Genomic DNA, 20,147 nt, shown 5'->3' with positions numbered 1-20,147 from the left:
CTAGGACCGCAACTTTGTAGAAAATGCGGACAAAATCGTGTTTGTGCCTTCTCAGGTTATCATAATGCTGATCAGAATGATGTATTGAAAATCCAGTTTACTGTACGGCCGTTAAAAGTGCGAGGATACTGATTGAAGATCTCACAATCCCAGCATTATATATAACTTGATTAAGGAACACTATGAGCGAGAAAAGACTAAGGTGTTTAGAGCGACTGCACCAACACTGGAATATAATTGTTGTTGTGCCCTCAATTATCGCTGTTTTGTGAAACGAAAATTTTGAAGAACAAATTTGTTTGTGCAAAAATAAATTTCTGTCAACATCGCTGTCTCAAGTCAGCTCTTGTTGATAATAATTGTGTCTTAATTTTAGTAATCTTGCACAACATAGGAGTTTTTCGAGTTTTGATTTGTAACCAACCCTTCCCCTTGAGACACTTCTTGATAGTTTGAGGTTTCAACACTTTAATTGCAGCATTTAAAACATGCATTTACTCGGCTGTAAATTTATTCAGGTATGAGTAGCAGATAATGGTAATTGTAAGTTGTTACTTATTAACGTTTGATCATTTTTCACTTAAATAAAAATTTTGAATAACCAAATATTTGTTCGTTTCATGACAGTCGTATACTGATTCGCATTTTTATACACTTTCGCAGTTTCCCAAAGAAAGCATTGTAACTTTCTGGACACACATACATCGGAAATTTGCTTAAACACGTTTCACTCTTTTCGGTTTCGTATACACATTCAGTTATTTGATTCTTGACTTTCAAAGGAAAATCCCTCCATAACAGTCGGTTATGAGGATTAAAAAAAACGTACTCGAAAGTTTTGGAACCCTTACGACAAGAAAGATAATGGTTTGTTTATAATGCTTACGAAACAATTAAGTAAAAATGTCGCAACAAAACTAACGTAAAATTGGCAGTCTCAGTCAGTTTGTTTGTGCGCAAAATGATTAGGCGCTGAGTGCGTTAACAACCCTAACCAAATGACTACTTAACTTACTAACTAACTTTTGCTGACAAGTCGAAACAAAATACAAAATACGAAATATCAACTTATTGCAGTACACGTGCGTTAAGTTAGCCGATATTGCCATAATCTCAGATAAAATTGACAGTACATCTTGGCTTAAACGCTGCAGTTTATCGATGGCGATGATCTCTGGTTCTGTTGTATGCATTTACTTTGGAAACATTTAGTGTGTGTATTTATCTAATGGAAATCTTTTTTTAGGTGGTTGACATGGTTATTTCGCTGTGCATATTGCCCTCCTTCAAATAGAAAATTGATAAACTCTATAAGCATTTTTTTGTTGAACATATTTAACAATCCATAAACACGAAATTATGATGCACCACTGCCCAAAAAATACAGGAGAGATTATAAAGGAGACATGGACAAGCTGCGACCTGCGGGCCAGTTACTTCAGGTCTTTCATCTGGCCTGTTAGGGGTTGATATAAATTAATGGCACCAAAGTCTTTGGTCATTACTTTGGTCCTAGATATAAACCACTATAAAGAATTAGACTGAAAGGTTATTGTTGCATTCTCATTTGTTTTTACCGCAATTGGGTGTCGCAATATCATTACAAATTCCGAGGGGTACCGTGAGCCAAGAAAGGGGTGGAACCACTGGATAGACGAACATGTGTAAGGTACCACACCTATTTTGTATGGCCTTAACAACAGACGGACTTGTGGGTGAAAATGTTCATTTGAGCCGTGTTTTCGGTGCACGCATTTCACTCGGTGCAGTGTGACTTCACTCGGTGCGGGGACTTCACTCGGTGCAGTGACTGCACTCTGTCCAGTGAACTCACTCGGTGCAGTGACTGCACTCTGTCCAGTGAACTCACTCGGTGCAGTGACTTCACTCGGTGCAGTGACTTCACTGAAAAGTGCTTGCCCCTAACATGCACGTCACCAATTGACGTCACTTAACTGTACCCTGGTTTAATTGCGTACCACTTGAACCCATGTCGCTTATTTAATACAATTTCCCAAGAAGCTAACGTAACAACATCAAATGCAAACCAAGTTTATTTAAGTTGTTTGCAAGGATGCAACAAAAACTTCTTTTTGGAGCGTTTGGAGCACATTTCATGTGTGCAAAAATCACATGAAATCTATGAACACAAAAACAGCATTTGTTTTGAATTATGAAAACAGATAGTTCAAACATGTCAAAAAACACATATTCGAGTATCATCTATAATTTTTAAATGATTTTTTTCCCCCGGTTACAATGTGTTGATGAAAGACCTTAGTAGTAATTTAGAGTAGACAGGATTTCAAAAAGCAAATGATAGTAGTGTTAAATTATTTATTACATAATGTTTAATAATATGTTCAACCTCATCATCAGTATTAACATGTTCTATTAAAGATGTTAACATACCTTCCAGCCTTACACATACTAAGTGATATATGCCTTGTTGAAATGCTGTTTGATTCCATGATATTCTATGTCTGTAAAAATTTCATCACATAGCACACATCGTGCAGATTATGTCATGTTTGCTTGTAAGCGAGAAGGTCGGGAAAAAATTATTCATTTTGATCCTATTATAAAGGACACATAGTAAATTCAGGTATGACTCTTAAAGAACGCAGCATAAGATAGTATAAATTGAATTACACTACGTTATTACAAGAAGTGCTCGCACCAGGAACTTCGAGTGAAGTAACTTTACCGAGTGAAGCAACTGCACCGAAGCGCACATTTTTACACACAACCCCTGTTGCTTCACGATGCTTTGATGGCCCGGATAGCTGAATCTCTATTTGAATCCCTTGTTCGATTAACCCTTGATGGTCTGGGCAATAATCCAATCTCAATATATCTGAGTAAATACTTTTTTACAATCTTCCACAGGTTCGATAAAACGGTACTTCACTTCAACTTCAGGAAGCAACAGTTTTACAAGTGGATAACATTTTGATTCCCGCAAATAGACTGATTTTACATGCTCATAACGGTTTTTCTGCACTTATTCAAAACCGCTCATTGGGAAGAACAAGGATTGTGATATTGCGCAATACGACATCGGTAACAGGATGTCGTGATTTACTTGCTTCGAGAACAATCTATCGGTAAATCATTTAGATTGCATTTTGATGCTAAGTTGTTGGTAAATTGATACAAGATTATCAGTAAACAGTAAACAGGAAATGTTATCAGGCCGTTTGTCATCTTACGCAGGTTATATAGGTTAACTTGCAGAAATGCTGCTTTCGGTCGTTATTTTATGGTGATTGTGCAATACTGCGACGGTTATGACGTCATTGATCGTATCGATCGTATGAGTTACCGTTACACATGTAAGTAAAATGCTATTAGAGAAGAAGGTCGGCCAAAACCCATCAGAACTGACCGCTGCGGTGGTGAGTTTAAAACTAAAAAATGAAAGCATTGACTTTTTAAACACGCATGATATTACTTAATGGAGGTTATTGAAATAATGGCACAAAAATTATGACAGTATATCGGCCAGCAGCTTAACATTATTATACTATTCAGATACGTATATATGCATTCGACTAATGATACTGTAGGACAGTAATTTCCAACCTTTTGTGGTTGCGTACCACTTGGAGGTAAACAATTTCGACGCGTACCACCTAGTTGAGTGTAACAAACTAGCCTAGGGGATGAAGTGACCAACATTTTGGGATCACTTACGGTTTTTCCAATTCGAACTCTATCCGTAAATTCCGGAAAGGTGCTCGCGTACCACTAGTGGGGATATGAAACGTATCTTACTAAGTTACGTCCATACCTTTGACGAATGTGCTGCTTGGCAAAATGCACGAGGTGGCGCTATTTCTCAGGATTATGACACTATCCGTTAGACTCAAACTAACGTGCGCGTACGTTAATAAGCTACATGAACGTTACATAAGATCCGCGTACGGAAGTCCTCCAGTATTAGATTTTTACTGTTAGTTTTTGGCTGAATTGGCTTGTGCGAAGTTATTGCGACATTTGCAGAATGTACACATTTGGAAACAGTTGTTTGTTTGTCAACTGCTTTTTTAAATACGATTATAATCATAAAGTTGGAAGACAACATTCACAATAATTTCTAAGCAAGTTGAATAACTGCCACCAATATTTATTAGGCAAAACTACAAGAAACGGTAACTAGATCGAACTTGGGTCCAAGAACAGACCATCTGTAACGGGACCTGCAGACATCATGGTGTCAGACTGAGACTTGACGATGGGTTGCTGTGGTGCAATTCAAAACATTCTTACAAATCATCTGCATGCTTGTTTAGGAATATTTTATATGCTACGCTCTGTGACAAAAATCTGTTTAAAGCTACATGGTACTTTGTACTGGAGAGAATACGGATAATATTAAACCTTGAAGAACATTAAATACTGTCTTTTTTATTTTTTGGAACAGTTTAGCACACCGATGCTGAAAATGTGTGTAAAATTAAGGTGTAAAACTTATGAACGTCACGGTGACATAGTTACGGACAAAACATGCATAACGCTATCAACTAAGGTGAGCGTACTGGGCAGGAATTGGTACACAGCGTACCGACAAAAACTCAGGACCACTTTATTCGGATGCGGCTGTTAGTTGAATCATTTATCACCAATCACTGGGACAGCGTCGTTGTGCATGCACTGATTGTTTGCTGCGGAACAATTGCTTCCCTCGCGTAACAATAAGCCGAAGCCTGTTTCACCAACTTGTGTAAAACATAAAACCCGATTTAGTGTTATAATTACAACCACTCGAGTAACAAGGGCGGCCTTTATTATGCAATACGTTCGCAATAAAATAATTGCTGTACACAATAAAACAATAGGCTCTAAGAAGTGAAATACCGCATAAACTATTATATTGCTGATCCAACTTTTCATTGCTAGTTGCATCAACATCCAAGCATTAAATTGGTACATTTTTAGCATAAAAAATACAGATTAACGAACAATAAATAGCCTTATTTATTCATTTCATTTTTCAACACAAAGTGTAACCATCAAGAGTATTTCCAGTAAAAAAGCAAACTAGCATGTTAAATGCAAAGTTTTGTAATGCAGCACTATAAGAAAGCCCATAGTCGCTTTGTACAACACATTAAAATGTCTATGGGCCAAGATACTATATGACAGTTTGCCTAACATTCAAGCTTACTAGATTCACCAAAATATTGACAAAAGCCACAAATTTTTTTTTTAGCCCAAGTCTACTTGGGTTTGGTAAAAAATTTACTATGTTTGGATTTAAAACTAAGATATCACCTTTTAATATATCTGGAAATCTGAGATGGATCACACCGTGCCAATTGATTGGTTAAATACATTTTGAATAGCCCAAAAATAAGCAGTGTATTTAAATGACAGAATTGGTCTTATCCCACTTTTATATTTACATTGCAGGAACAGCACCAACAACTACACATTCTGTTTGTGGAATGTGGCTTAATTTCCAAGCAAACTATGTACTTGGATTATATTAAAACTTGAGTACAAGCAGTGAAATGCTATATAAAGATAAAATACTTTATTTGAGATAAACTGAGATGACAGCCCAAAGCAGTTCGTTGGAATTTGTGTTGATGGCCTGTTCTTCTACATCCAAATCAAGTAAATGCCTTACACGTCGCATGGCAACATCATAGTCCTCATCAGATAATATTTGAAATGCATTTTCCAGCACATCGCTGGCGTGGGCAAGATAGATAAGTGCCAGTGTTCTTCGGTCCATTTTCGAAACATCATTTGGCCATTTGGAAAGAACTGCATCCTGAATTCTTTTTATGAGTCGTGTTTTTACAGTATCATCACATACAGGATGTGTGGTCATATCAAACAAAACAAAATTTTGCTTTCCAGTAGTAAGCACCCCTTTTTCAACAAGATTTTTTGCAATTCTTTCTCTGACATTTCGAAGTTGGAAATGAAGTTTGAGAGGGTTCCAAGTTTCACCTGACAAAAGATCAATCCAGCCCTTGAAACAAACAAAATATTGTTGCAAAGCTGAAAAATAGGTTTTTGTAGACTTACAAAAAAGATTGCAGACAATTTAAACTGTTTTGATTATTTTATGAATAGATAAATTGCCTTGTTGGCCACTCTTAAGCGTAGTACTACTGCGTTTTCTTGTGTACTTGCATTTATCAGTGTGGTTTTGTCGCAGGAAAAGGTTTTATCGTTTTTATCACCCCTGTTGACAGTCCAGAAAGTGCACTTACTGTCAAGTTTTGCTTTTTTATTGTGTTTTTTTTCTTTTGCTATTCTTTTAGATAAAAACTGAGGATGTCAATAAGCAAAATTAATATTTCTGTTAAAAAATAAAGATCATAACATAATCTTCCTTTACTCCTTTTTGAGTTTTAGGAATTTAATATATTGATATGTAAAAACAGATCCGCTGGTCCCCTACATGCACAGGCTGAATCCTGAAGTAATTTTTGAGCTTTTTTTCCAAATAAATAACAAACATACTATGATAGTGATCAATATGTTTCGAAGGCCATTATCGTTAAATGACATTAGATTATCAATTCTAATACATAAAAAGACAAAACAATAATATCATCTCACATACCTGACATGACAAACAGCATTTCAATTAATAAAAACAAAAAACAACAATGTTCACCACCATTTCTAACATCGTAGTGGATGCCACTAGATAGCCTTAACCAAAACATAAGTCCAAAAAAGTGAACAACTTTTAAAGGCCAAAATTTGTTCACCCTGCACAAGGCTTTACCTGCAATTATCTTTTGCATATTTATGAAATTCTTTCTGAAGCTTTGATGATATTTTTTCTGGTCAAATTATCATGGTAAAAATATTTTTGCTATTTTTGCAGCTCACTGGTTAACCGGATAACAAATATTAATAAGCAGATAACTGGTTCTTCTAAATTATCAAACTGAGTCGATTATAAAATCGTCCAATTGTGACACAGTTTAATTGTAAAAGACTAAATGTCCTGAAGTAGTGGGTTTTTATAGCTACTGCAGATCTACCCTTGTTAGAAAAATTTGTTTTTCACATTTTCTTGATCTTGGAGAAGATACCCCCTGGGGTTTAATTGCAAAACATTTTAGATACTCCTAATTATTTTTGACTGAATTCCTCTATTATTACTGCAAATTAAATGAGTAGCTTTGGTAAACCTCGAGATTCTACATACATTAGGAATATGCAAAACTTATAAAATTGCACAAAAGTGTAACAACAACTTGATACTACTTTATTCAGATATCAAATAGCATATAAACCCTCAGTAAACCGTTATTCGAACAGCCCAACCCTAGTTGACATTAAACCACACATTTTTCAACAGAAATATTTTCTGTCCGATTTTTCATACCGCAGTTCAAATATTTTGTATCGCTTAATTACTATCATCAGCAAAACATTAGGCTCCGGGTTATGGAACAGAAATATTACATTTTTTTAAAAAACATGGTGAATCTTGAAGGGTGTTCAGATGATGTTATTATTTCGTTTTATTTTCCGTTCAGTTCACCTAAATTTTGCAAAAAGCAAAGTCAAGGTCAGATGATTTGTTTGAACCAAAAAGACCAGAGTAGTAACTATTCTGAGAAAGAGTCCACATACACTGAATAATTAACCTTGTTGCACATTAGATTAACCAAATAATTGGCTGTACTTTTAAGACTTAAAAACACCATATGCCCCATGAAGAGGCTCACACAAATGAAGACAACATATTTAATCATTGCTAAAAAAAATTATGGAAAAAGGCATGAACATATACTGCAATCAAATTATGTCAACATTGATACAAAAGCGAAGATTTCTGTTCAGTTTCTATTTGAGGTGAAATATTTTCTACATCATAAAATATTGTGTTTGATAGAATGTTGGCTGCATGTATTTGAATTTGGACGAATAAATTTTGTGTGTTTCCGCATATATGGCCAGCACATGCAAAGCAATAACTTTAAGGTATGGGTCCAGTCAGGTACTGTCCCTTTTTGGCTGAATTAAAGCTCAATTAAGGTTGTTCATACTATATATATACATGTAATACAAGCAAAATGATTATGATCATGGCACCCAAATAGGACAAAAATGAAGTAAGGCATTAAAAAAAAGGCTAAGATTATTTCTAACATGCCGTTTTTAGTGGTGTCCATGGATACACCAAGCCTAATCACTACAACTAATTTGAATTTCTTAAAGATATTTTTTTACAACTTACTTGTACACCTTCATCGGTACCACTCCTGCGGATGTGGTTTAATGCCTCGTCCAGAATAACATCTCCTGTTGGAGCTTCATTTTTGCATCGAATCTAAAAGAAGAAAAATGCCACATATTCAGAGAGCATAAAATGTATTGGAAAAATATATAACCAATCTCAGGAAATTCTGAATCCATATCCCTCATAGCTACTTTCTAGACAGTTTTTCTTAACATCCTAATTAATCTATGTTTTACTTTACACAACTAGAAAAACACCCATGTAGACTAAACGGTAAATGATTGCAACTGTGATCTCAAAATCATTTAAAGTACAAATTATGGTGTAACTGTATGTTTAACAGAAAAATAATAACAAATGTACTTTGCGCATCAATAGAGACTTGCGTCTAGATTGTTGTCTCTCCAAGTGTACGCGCCCTCTGAGAGCCAGTTCAACCAGTATACATCCCCTAAGGCCAGAAGATATACAGTCATTCCAAAATGATGTATACCCTTCACGGTCTTTAAGTCCCAGTAGAAGAACTTCTTCCATTAGGGTTAATCTCATGTCTTTGTCAGATCCATCTGAAAATCTGAAAGTATTGCATGTATTATTTTATTATGTCACAGCAGCTTACCAATAACAAGGATTTGCTATCTTTTAACAATGCAAGATATTTCCAAAAAATTTACCTTTCTGTATCGCTGTTGTTTTCTTCATCACTAGGTTGATTTGCGCTTGATGCAGCAATAGACTGACCAGTTCTTCTTTGAACAAGGCCTGACTGATTTTCTCTGAATGTAGACATTATGCACAGACAATAGATGCCAAACTTGTACTTTATGACAACCACAGATTTCCCAACAATCTGCACAGAAACCCTACAAACATCTAACTAATTTTTTAACAATTGAAAAAAACATGTTTCATAGTATCAAATGCTACCACTATTAGTACTAAGTGTATTTTTAAGTGATATAGTAGGTAATGCATAATTACAGATACAAAATATGGGTCAATAAACCAGGTTGGGGGAAAAATATTCTCACAGTAGGTAAAAATTAATGTTACGCACTTGCTTTATACTTAAGATCAACAGAGGAACATTTCAAATTGAAACATTATATTTCAATTGCTCCGGTAAGAAACGTTGCACTACCCTAGTTCTTGTTGCAGCCAAGCCTAAAGTGTAGCAATTCCCGAGATGAAAAAAAAAACTTGAGCGTGTTTTCTATTCTATTGGGATTCTGTGCAGAAAAATGTACTTATACATCATATGCATACAAAAAACCTTTGCCATTCCACAAACACTACTGGTGAAAATATTCCAATCTTGACATCATAACCCTAGCAAATGTTTTTGAAATACAGTACACCTGGGTTCATAAGGATTCAATTTGTTTGGTATACGTAGTTGTTATGAATAAACATGGTGTATCAAGTCCAGATTGAAAAAAGGAATGCGGTGAGGATATATCCAATTTTCATATGTTAGTGCATTCTACTGCACACTATATCAAAGTAGGTAGCAAACTCCTGAACTCCAGTCATTAGGCCAAAACTACTTATTTGCCAAATAGCACTGCAGGGTCTAGAGAGTGCAAATGTATGTAGGCTATAGGACAATTCCCAAGAATCATGATTTTATAAAATCATTTTTGGCATTAAGCTGTTAACACATTTGACCTTTAACAAAAGCTTAAGACTAATTATAATAGTAGTAAACGGCAAGTGTGGTAAAGAAAATTAACACTAACTCAATGTGCAATTTGTGGACATAACCTATTTTCAATTCACCTAAAAAAAATCCTGCAACATTCATCAAATCAACTGCTTCATTTTAGCACAGAACAGAAGACACAAAACTACCTCTTATTAAACTGACTCTTCTTAGTATACCTCAAACCAACACACACACCCTGAGGCCATTTACAGACTCGACCTGTCGGATGAAGTTCTTATTCTGAAAAACCAAACAGTAAATGTACAAATAATGTATGTGAGTCCAGGTCCTCTCCGTCTAAAGCTACTCTGCGCATGAGTGGTTTTGGGCATCGTGTCGAAAAGGGCTATTGGCTAACAGCTTGTAAAACGTTCAGAACACATTTGTTCATCCAGCACAGGATTAGACTAACTAGCCCTTGACTGACTTGCATTTTTACGTCACAAAAGAAATCACACAAAATGTATTACAATCGAAAACACAAAAAGCAACACAAAAATGGCAAACCCAAGTTTCATTGAAAAGTAATCAAAATAGTTTGAAGAGAAAAAAATGCAATAAAACTGCTCAAAGGTTTAGCCATTTCTCGTTTATTGTTCCAAAATATTTGTCACATTTTCGAAATCAAAAATTGGAAAACATCACAAAATGCTTTTGTTGGAAACCATGGAAGGGTTACTGATAGGTAGAGTTGCCATATGGTGCTTACTTTTGAAATACTAATATGCTTGTTTTTGAGGTACGTGGCCGTGTTTTTATGAATATGGATGGTTAGTAATATGGCCGGCAATAAACATTTTCAGACGCGCCAACGTGACCAAAAAAAATTTATTTCGGAATCAAAAGCAGCCTATTTTTTTTCCAGACCGATGGTGACTTTTCCTGAGAAATCAAGTTGTTCCTTATTAATGAATACGATTCATGGCTGTTTTATGCACGCTAGCCTCTTTAGGATCGGACACGATTGGCGCTGTGACTTTCAAAGTAGTTGCATGTGTACTAACCTGTCCCAATAAGGCGGGTGATTGGCAGCATTGGTCAAGCGCCCGACCCATATACCAAGAAAAAAACCTGATCGGGATTCGTGCCCAGGATATCCTGAGTTCAAATCCCGGTGCGGTCAAAAAAAAAAAAAAAAAAAAAAAAACCTGTCCCAATAAGAAATGCTATGGCAAAGATGTTAATGCAGTAAATTTGTGAAGCATTTGGGAATTATTTAAACGAGGCGGCAATAGTTCAACAGTTTCAAACAATTCGTAATACTGACTACTTCAAATGCAGTCTTTCGTGTTTGATGTTTTCTGTAATATAGGTCTATATAGTCACAGTACCTTGTTTGGTATCCGCACAGACCTCCTTTGATTGACAGAAAGGGTTTTAATAGCCAATAGTCGAAAATGCGAACTCTGCTGGACTAGATTTGCATGAACAAGTGCAAACAGCCACGTCGCATGAACAAAACAATTTTATAATTGGATTTTTTTGTATATTTTCCATTTAAGTGCACAATTTGCTCGCCACAATCAGTCAAAATATTAATTGAATTTGCAGCACAATGGGTTGCAAGTTGGTATAAACGCAAACTGTTCGATCACTGCGTGTACTGTAGTGTGTGTTATGTCGCAATGTTTTTTCGTCATTGCGTTGGTATCGGTGTCTCAAGAGCATTCATCAGAAAACAAACAGAACAATGCGCACTCGCGAAGGGCTATTGTTCTCTTTGTTGGGTTTGTTACTATGGATACAGCAGTCGTAGTGTGTTAAGATAGGCACTGTCGACGGGTGCTCTCCATGGTCGTAAAAGTTTTCAGAAACAATCGACTAGCAGCAATAGCAATGCTTCGAGATAACAAAATAACTCAGGGAAACTCATAACAAGATATTACTGTAATGGATGAGCAGCGATAGAATGCACGGACCGTCTTTACTGTCAAATATTTGCAATATGCTTATGTTAGATATTGTCACATGTTGCAGACAGGGCCAGGCCTAAAGCTTTGTTGATAACTGTCATTTTTCACGTTGATTTTTTAAATGTCCTGCGTATATAGGGAAGCTTTAATATGTGGCTTAAATGATAAATCTCCATCGTGCGTACCTATATATGTACCTATATATTGTACCTATATATTATAGAGAGATATTAGAATATATCTTCAAACATTTATTAAGTGTCATAAAAAACTACATGTACATCACGTAATTACCCCAGACAAATGGCTCATTTTTTGTTGCTGTTACTTGTAACTTTTATTTGGCCTACATGTAGTTTGCAGTTTATTGCGTGATCATTTGAAAGCTTTCGCGTTTGATGGCAATCGGATGGTTAAACATCAACCCCAGTAACTGGTTAATAGCTTGGTCATAAACAACATACCTATATATGCATTCTGTTTATTTCTAGCTCATGCGAAATGTCGCAACTGGCAGTTAACCATCCAGGGTCGGCAACCGCTATGTTGCCGAAAATACAACATCCTCTGTCACGACTCGACAAACCTGAAACAATGTCTGTCCGTGGAATCAGTCGAGCAAGTCACCGCCTTCAGGAGGAAAACAAAATGAACGTACAGCACAGAATAATGAGTCCCCAAAGAAAGGACCTTAACCCAAAGATGCCGATTACACCCGTACCTGAAGGAATTGAAGTGATCCAATCTACAGATCCGACAAAGCCAACTCTTCCGGTGTTTGGTAACAATTTTTTAAAATAAATTGTATCTTTACCACTCTATGCTGACGGAGATCATTTTTAGACGTCCCTTATAAACGATGCTCAGGGTTTGGTAAGCTTATTGTTGCATGGGAAAATTGGGTTTAGAACTAACAATTAAATTAGTCGATTTAGAAGTAACGGAAATATATATTTTTGTAAACATAAATTTACAAATGTATCTGCTTTTAAAGTAAAATAGACCAAGGAGTTGCATGTTGTACATCTGTAGACCAGCAATCACCACACCTCTCATTATATCTCAATAAGATAGAATGAAACCGGCTTTAGCGCCCTATTTATTGTGGGTAAAATAACCGCTCCATGTTCTACTTGGCCCGTCTGTATGTTTTGTCATCGTCCATGAGGTCGAAAACCTTTAGCATTTACCAGGCCCCGTGAGATTGGGTGCAGCCGGCGCCCGGAGCCCAGACGAGGATGGGGGGTCAATGAATATTAAAAGGGGCCACCTCCTTATAATCTCATGCCATCTCAAAAAAGGCACCGTCGCTAAGAGAATAGGAGCAACAGTATATAGCTACATATCCGTTCGAACCGAGCATATTTTCAAAGGGATCATTTCTTGCCCAAAACGCCCCAAAACTTGCATGTCAAACATTTCCAAAAATGTTTGCTGGTAGTAACCTATATAGAATTAATTCATTATTCCTCACACTTGTTTATTCATTTTGTCACTGGATATCTCTCATAGGAAGTCGAGCTGTCATGAGTCGCGCGGAATCGCGAAACAGCCAAGCTTCCAATTTATCGCTTGCCAGGCCTGGCACTCAAATGAGAATTGAAGTAGACGAGGTATATTACTAGATTAGTATTTTGCCAACAAATGAACTTCTGGCGTGTAAACCAAACCTAATTGCAGCTTGAAATGGCTTTACGGAACAAAATTAAAACCGGAGGGTACTTCACTGTCAGACAAGCATTTAAAAACAACGACCCAGAAGGGAAAGGCAGTGTGACACGGGAAGCATTGCTACATATTATTTCATCATTTCTTGGTCGCCTTATTTCATCCAAACAATTCCACCTTCTGTTGAAACGGTACAGAGATTAAAAACATGTGTTTAAATCTATTTTTAAAAAATGTTGGTTCTTCAGATTTCATTTAGAAAATCAAAGTATCATAAAGTTCGAAGAGTTTTATGCACAGTTTCGTGAAAATGTTTCTTCTGAGTACCCAAGGTGGTTGGACCCAGTTGCGAGGATTCCTACAGAGAGGGGAAACATGACTGCGAGCCAGGTGGCCCAATGTTAAATATACAAAATATAAACATTTTCTTACGTTTAATTTTCTTCGCAGGTTCACATGCAGTTGAAGGAACGAACAAAGCAAAGGTTTTTGGATCTTGCTGATCTTGTACCCCAAATGAATCCTGGAGGCTCTGGAAGAGTTATGGCGCCCGAGTTTCGTAATGTTTTAAACAAGCTTGGATTTTTCATGGATGACGTTGAATTTGACAAACTTTGGAAAAGGTAGGTTTGTTACGAATGAGTGTTGGTGTGGAGTGAGGTAGAATGCCAATTTTTTGGATAAAATAGGTGCCATTTTTCGCCGCAAAGGGTATATCCAAACACATACAACAAAAACAATTTTAAAATAACTGTTACCAAATTTTCGCCTAAATACAAACGTTTTCAATGAAATGATACAATTAATTATGAGCAAAAGTGGGGGACCTTTAACATTATTTCATCCTCAATAGATATGATGAAGCAAGTCTTGGTGTTGTAAAAGCTGAGAATTTGCTAAAGAAATTGGGAATTGAATTTCGGGAATCGAAAACACCCGCCGTGTATCAGCAAAGTGAATTAGTGGAAACACGAGAGATTGTTTCACCTACGGGTAAATTATGACTTTAACCAATCCACTCCAACGAATGAAGGTCACGTTGTCTATATTTATTGCACAGTTTCAGATAGTAGATCCATGAAACCCAGTGAAATGCGACGAAGAACCTCAATTGATATCGAAAAGTGGATCAAAGAAAGATTCCGGAAAGGATTTCAGGAAATGAAGGCGGAATTTAAAAAATGTGATCCGAAGTCTACAAACAAGGTTATTTTTATCACAGGATGCAAATAACCACGAGTGCATACCGACTGGTTTGAACGCAGGTTACAAGGGATGAATTTCGCCGTGTACTTGCCCAGTTTGATTTGTATCTTCGTGAAGATTCGTCTCTTAATATGTTTTTTGCGCGTTGTGGGCTTCCTGAAAGCAACGAAATTTCATACGTTGATTTTCTCAACAAGTTCCAGGATAGAAGCGAAACAGGGGTTGTTCACAACATATTGTCAAATCCAAACCACAGGTACTGCATAAAAACCAGACAAAATACCCAAATACATTTTTAGTCGAAAGTTATCGCAACATACCGCCGCTATAAAATGGTTAATTCGACAGATTCAACAGACAAGTCCGTGCCACAAGTCCAAAATCGACAGTTACTGCCGTCGAAGCAAAACTGATGAGCGTGTTTCAATCTGACTTTCTTGCCCTGCTTGGAATCTTTCATAAACTTGATAAACACCATCAAGATGTTTTGTCGCAGCAAGAGTTTCGAGCAGCAATTGAAAGCAGGTGATTGGAGCTGTTTTCACCTTTGTTTTGAAGTTTAGTTTCCTTTCAGTAGAAATTGAGCGCCCCCATGAACAACATACGACTCTGTTTGACGATTTTTAATTTTAGATTTCAGTTGGAAATGTCGGATGAGGAGTTTGAAATGTTTATGGAGCAGGTTCCATTGAACGAAGAAGGAGATGTGAAATATACGGAATTTATGGCTCAGTTTGACACCAAGTTAGACTTTATTTTGAAAGGAGTTGTGTTAGATGTTAAATTTCTGCATGTTTGCAATCAGAATGACGTCTGTTCTGCATAAAATAATGTAAATTACTTTTTTGTAGGCAAGGAGCCAAAAGTTTATGGGAAGGCAAATCCGTTGTTGAGGGCTTCAACAAAAAAGCCAAAAACGTATCGGGGAATGAGAGGTGGGTCTGCAATATGCCTACTATAAAATCTTGTTTATTTTAATTTTGTTTATGTTTTGTGTTGAATTGAACTATGCATGCAAGTTTGTAGACTGGCTTGAATAAATTGTTGCAGAAGCACTGATGATCTACACACTATATTGCGTGGCATTGTTCGAAATGACATGAACAAATTAGAAAGCGAATTCCGTGATATTGACGAATACAACAGTGGGAGACTCACTCAGGAAATGATGCATCAACTACTTCTCAAGTAATTTCCCTTTATTTGCCAGTAAGTTTCATTTGAATTAACAATATTATTTATTAGAATGAAAATCGAGCCCCAGGTTACACGAGGTGAAATCCGTCGTCTTTGGGAAACTTTTATCGTCAACAAGAATCGGACACTAAATTTTCATCAGTTCGTTCGACACTACGGATACTCACTTAAGTATTTACCAAACATTTTTAACCTTAGAAATAATTCTATCTCAGTTTTTGACACGACTATTTGAACAAGTGTTAAACTATGTTGTCCATTTAGATCTGCCGCTTTTCCAAATGCCAAGCTTGTCCCTCCGCAACGTGGAGACAACGATTTCATGATAAGGTCTCGAAAGTTGAATTGCGCTTCGGACATGTTGGAAGATAGCTTGCGTGCAAAGGTAATAGACAAAGTCCATGAAACCAAAATTTTGTTAAACTTTTAATTAGCTTTTGGTCACATGTTAGTGTAGTTTATATTTCCAGCAAAAGTAGCTTGTATGTCCGTTATTTCCACTATACCAAAAATTAAATGTTGGGCAACATTTCGATGTCTAAAGTGCTTGCAAACAAAGCTTTAGCTGATGGCTTATTTATCGATTCAAGGTTGATTACCTATGGGAAGACTTAAGAAGAGAATTTGTTGAAATGGATCCATACCACACAGGGTTTGTATCCCGTGATGAGTTTAGAGACGTTTTATTGGAGCTTTGTGTTCATTTAACAAACCACGAGGCGGAAATCATTGCAACGAAGTTTGACTCAAACTCCGACGGAAGGTATCGAAAAAGTAATTGCCTGTTGGGCCAACATTTAATTTTCTTTGATGTACAGAGTGTCCTATGTTGAGTTTTTGCGTCCATTTGCACAACGCAAGCAACTATGGAAAGACGGTAACAACATGCAGTCTATTTTGACTCATCCTATCGCCGAGTTTCCAGGGGCCAACATATCCGACAAACCAACCAAAGGATTAGAAGCTGTAACATCGAAACTAAAGAACCAAGTATACGTTACTCATAATGTTTAAATGAATCTTAAAAACGCAAATTGGATCATATAGGAACTTGTGCGACCCGAAGGGCCTTATTTTGAAATAGAATTTTAGTTATAGCTTTACGGTTTTCAGGCTATTCATTATTATGTATTTGTGTTAAACAAACTTATGAACTGCGTTTTATCGTTGCTGTGTATCTTGATAAAGCTTTCGAAAAAAAGTGTTATGTTTCTTAGTTATCCGGCGATTGGAGAGTACTGAGAAGAGCATTTAAAAAAATGGATGTGTCTTCCAATGGAATGTTGACTTTGCCCGAGTTTCGTAGTGTATTAAAGCTATGCAACGGTGAGTGACTTAGGCAACATTTTGTTTTCCCCATCCAGTTAAAACATATTTTATTGTCATGCAGTTATCTTGGACGAAGACGAAGTTTATCACGTTTTATCCGAATATGACGACAACATGTCTGGAAAATTGGATTATAAACGATTTATGCGGGACAATATTAGCAAAATCTAAAGCTTAAACAAACTTGTTATGAATAAAGTTATTTTGCTCTCTAAATTGGCAAAATTTTATGAAATAATTAAATTATTTTTGGTTATCAGGAAATATCCTGTGCTATGTAAATAATGTCAATACCTTTTCACTTAGATGTGTTTTTAAAACCTTTTACCTACAGTATGCATTGTTTGCCACGAATTTTGTAAATACATCTTTCAACTTGCTATTAGTTAACAAATATTAATCTGGAAAATGAATATTCATAACAAGAACAATTGCATGTTAAAGTAAACAAGAACAAATGTTTTTTACACACCCTATTTGCATTAAAACAAACATGTTTTTTTTGTATTAAGAGCAATAGTAAAACCTCAATAAGTAGGCTTACAAAACAACGCAGAAAATCTAAAACAAAAATTCGGAACTTTACAGTAAGGGATGGTGTTATAGAATTATTACAAGTCGGTGTTCAAAACAAAACCATAACAACAAAACAAAATATGTGTACATTGCAGTCAAAAGCACAAATTTGCATTCAAAAACTCAATTTACTTCAATTGTTAGTTCAACAAAAAATTTAGCGTTGACAACTTCCCTCAACATTTGATAATGTAATCGCCTGGTCACCAATTGTGCTGTCATATTTCAGCAGCAGCAGTAGTTCCGGCCATTTCCAAAAGAAGCTGCTGTTCGGCGCTTCGCCACTGGGGTCGAAGAAAAGCCTTAAAATAATAAATCATCGTGTTTCATAAATCAAATTGATGCAATAAAGCACGCAGAAAACATACCAGAACGCATTAAAGTTTTTCTCGCAATCGCAAACACGTTTTTTTTTCAAGACTATAATAGCAATTAAAAATACTGGTTGCTGCCAGCCAGACCCATGAGGGGGTCTAGATGCGTAAAACATTACGTACCTCCACATATACAATCGTAGCGATGATTGCCAAAAACACCCCCAAAATTGCAAGGTACAAATTCAGTGGTCTGCCCACAAAACGGGAAGAAACTCGATTCTGCAACCTTTCAATTGATCTTCTTCCACGTTCCTGAAATTTTCCTGAAAAAAATATATTTTGAAAGAATAGGCTAATGTTTTAAAAGTAGGCCTATCATTAACTTAAATATTCTAGAGTGTAGAATGAGTTAATTTCTTGCCCCAAGCTCCTTCTTGCATCCGTCTGGTCAATGGAATAGCGCTGTAAAACGAGTGCCTCTTGCTACTACTTCTCCGTGATTTCTTCGGTGCTTCTGCATCGTCGTCAGTGTTTTGATCCATTGACTGCGCTGCCTCTTCCTCCACTTTGTTCGACATTTTTAACTTTCTTAATTAAAACAAACGAAGCCGATATTTATCAAAATCAGGGATATAAATTTCTTTGCAAAACGTTGTCATTGGCATTACAGTACTGCTGATACAATTGAATTTCACTGTCTTGGTTTTGTTTTATGCTACAATTAATTGTGACATCACTTAACTATTTCTTTTGAATTGTCACAGCGAAAATATAATAACTCAGTTATACTCTACTCAAGCAAGCTGACGTCGTGACGTGACCAATGAGCACGGACTAGTAGGTGAACGTATGTACAGCGCATCTGAAAATGGCCTCAACGGGTGGGTCACTTTGATACAAAACATATATGAATATTTTATGTTACTTTTCAAATTGTCAACCTTGCGAATCCTTATTGATAAAATGCTTTTCAGCGTTTGTCAAGTGTAAGTAGGCCAGTTGATTATTTGCTATCCTGGTCCTACGGGGAATTGTGACCAGAAAATACACAAAGTGATGCGCACGCCAATAATGCGGATAAATCACCAAAAGAACAATCAGCTTTTCAAAGTACAAAGCTTATTGTATTGAAATTTAGAAGAAGTTGTTTGACGCTTTTAATCCTTCGTACGTCGCTAAGATTTTGACCGGCCCTAACGTTAATGGTTAATCCGACACTGGTGTAGGCCAGTTTAAAAAAGTTTTTAAGATTTACGGGCAATTCACTCAACTACATTCTCATGACGAAGCAAGAAACGAATAACAAAAATTAACATACCTTTAGAATCTTTAACTTAGATATTTAAAAAAAATCGTGTCCTCTTTTGCCCCTCTGGTTACGCCATGTCTCGGTCTATATATCCGCTTTTAATCTTACATAAATTTAGTGTGTTGTAGGGAATTCGGCTTGTCATAATTCGAAACCTTTTAGTATTTTGTTTAAACTTGGTCTTTTGATACTGTTTTCTACTCATTTATTTTCTGGCGTCTTTGCTAGTTATCTCGCTTGCGTTACGTCTTTCAAATTGCGCTATACTTCTTCTAAGTGAACAATTTACTACCGTAGGATCCGTTGCCGTTTCAGACCTGGGAGCGTTGCACACCAACATCACAACGTGCGATTGACCATCAGCAAGACCTACGATGATTCAACAAGTGCAACCTCCATACGATCCCGACCATCTCCAACCAAAACCACCACGATTGGACTGCATGTTCTCGGGACGTTGAAGGTCTGTCGATGTGGATCAAAGGAAACGTTCTGAGAACCGAGTTGGCTTTTGCGTTTTGATGGGCTTTGCTTTGGCCAGCAAGGCCGGGTGGCCACCTTTCGTCTCATGCAGATTGTCGCAATAACCCATCACCTCCCAGTGCGACTGGCTGCGATGCTACGACAGACGGTGATTCTCCGTGAGGAAATCACCTTTACATGGGCGCCTGACTCGATAACCTTTATGGATTTATCGGTGTCA

At 36.6% G+C, this 20,147-nt stretch overlaps 3 protein-coding genes across 4 annotated transcripts; 1 reads left to right on the top strand and 2 right to left on the bottom strand.

The window, feature by feature from the left end:
- Nucleotides 1-4,772: 4,772 nt before the first annotated feature.
- LOC145907921 (Golgi phosphoprotein 3-like) lies at nt 4,773-10,103 on the bottom strand. Its single transcript, XM_082995038.1, has 4 exons — nt 8,899-10,103; nt 8,588-8,798; nt 8,222-8,314; nt 4,773-5,986 (listed from the first exon to the last, which is right to left on the bottom strand). The coding sequence occupies exons 1-4, from the start codon at nt 9,012-9,014 to the stop codon at nt 5,540-5,542; spliced, it is 867 nt and encodes a 288-aa protein (XP_082851164.1). The 5' UTR covers nt 9,015-10,103; the 3' UTR covers nt 4,773-5,539.
- A 2,234-nt stretch (nt 10,104-12,337) lies between these two features.
- LOC145908089 (EF-hand calcium-binding domain-containing protein 6-like) lies at nt 12,338-17,622 on the top strand. 2 transcript variants are annotated; one of them, XM_082995269.1, is made up of 19 exons: nt 12,338-12,623; nt 12,686-12,715; nt 13,355-13,455; nt 13,523-13,701; nt 13,759-13,900; nt 13,961-14,133; nt 14,364-14,503; nt 14,571-14,716; nt 14,776-14,972; nt 15,065-15,241; nt 15,350-15,460; nt 15,568-15,651; nt 15,767-15,904; nt 15,962-16,084; nt 16,178-16,298; nt 16,504-16,676; nt 16,732-16,903; nt 17,131-17,239; nt 17,304-17,622. In XM_082995269.1, the coding sequence occupies exons 1-19, from the start codon at nt 12,344-12,346 to the stop codon at nt 17,411-17,413; spliced, it is 2,706 nt and encodes a 901-aa protein (XP_082851395.1). In that variant the 5' UTR covers nt 12,338-12,343; the 3' UTR covers nt 17,414-17,622. The 2 variants fall into 2 exon arrangements, with proteins under 2 accessions (XP_082851395.1, XP_082851396.1); XM_082995270.1 differs by lacking the exon at nt 12,686-12,715.
- Nucleotides 17,623-18,036: 414 nt separating this feature from the next.
- LOC145909569 (uncharacterized) lies at nt 18,037-18,786 on the bottom strand. Its single transcript, XM_082996949.1, has 3 exons — nt 18,557-18,786; nt 18,316-18,458; nt 18,037-18,120 (listed from the first exon to the last, which is right to left on the bottom strand). Exons 1-3 carry the CDS (start codon nt 18,711-18,713, stop codon nt 18,037-18,039), a joined length of 384 nt encoding a protein of 127 aa, XP_082853075.1. The 5' UTR covers nt 18,714-18,786.
- Between the last annotated feature and the right edge of the window lie 1,361 nt (nt 18,787-20,147).

Source organism: Ascidia mentula, chromosome 7 (genome assembly GCF_947561715.1).
Source record: "Ascidia mentula chromosome 7, kaAscMent1.1, whole genome shotgun sequence".
In the NCBI taxonomy this organism is placed as follows: Eukaryota; Metazoa; Chordata; class Ascidiacea; order Phlebobranchia; family Ascidiidae; genus Ascidia; species Ascidia mentula.
This window is presented reverse-complemented; position numbering and strand designations above follow the sequence as displayed.

What these genes read in the sequence shown, in the direction of transcription:
- LOC145907921 (XM_082995038.1), bottom strand. Translation starts at nt 9,014, where the DNA reads ATGTCTACATTCAGAGAAAATCAGTCAGGCCTTGTTCAAAGAAGAACT. An exon ending in AGTCTCTATTGATGCGCAAA is followed by an intron (nt 8,315 to 8,587) that starts GTACATTTGTTA and finishes TTCTTCTTTTAG; the next exon opens with ATTCGATGCAAAAATGAAGC. An exon ending in GTACCGATGAAGGTGTACAA is followed by an intron (nt 5,987 to 8,221) that starts GTAAGTTGTAAA and finishes GTTTGTTTCAAG; the next exon opens with GGCTGGATTGATCTTTTGTC.
- LOC145908089 (XM_082995269.1), top strand. Translation starts at nt 12,344, where the DNA reads ATGTCGCAACTGGCAGTTAACCATCCAGGGTCGGCAACCGCTATGTTG. An exon ending in GAAACATGACTGCGAGCCAG is followed by an intron (nt 13,901 to 13,960) that starts GTGGCCCAATGT and finishes TTTTCTTCGCAG; the next exon opens with GTTCACATGCAGTTGAAGGA. An exon ending in CATCGAAACTAAAGAACCAA is followed by an intron (nt 16,904 to 17,130) that starts GTATACGTTACT and finishes TATGTTTCTTAG; the next exon opens with TTATCCGGCGATTGGAGAGT.
- LOC145909569 (XM_082996949.1), bottom strand. Translation starts at nt 18,713, where the DNA reads ATGTCGAACAAAGTGGAGGAAGAGGCAGCGCAGTCAATGGATCAAAAC. An exon ending in GATGCAAGAAGGAGCTTGGG is followed by an intron (nt 18,459 to 18,556) that starts GCAAGAAATTAA and finishes TATTTTTTTCAG; the next exon opens with GAAAATTTCAGGAACGTGGA. An exon ending in CTACGATTGTATATGTGGAG is followed by an intron (nt 18,121 to 18,315) that starts GTACGTAATGTT and finishes TATTATTTTAAG; the next exon opens with GCTTTTCTTCGACCCCAGTG.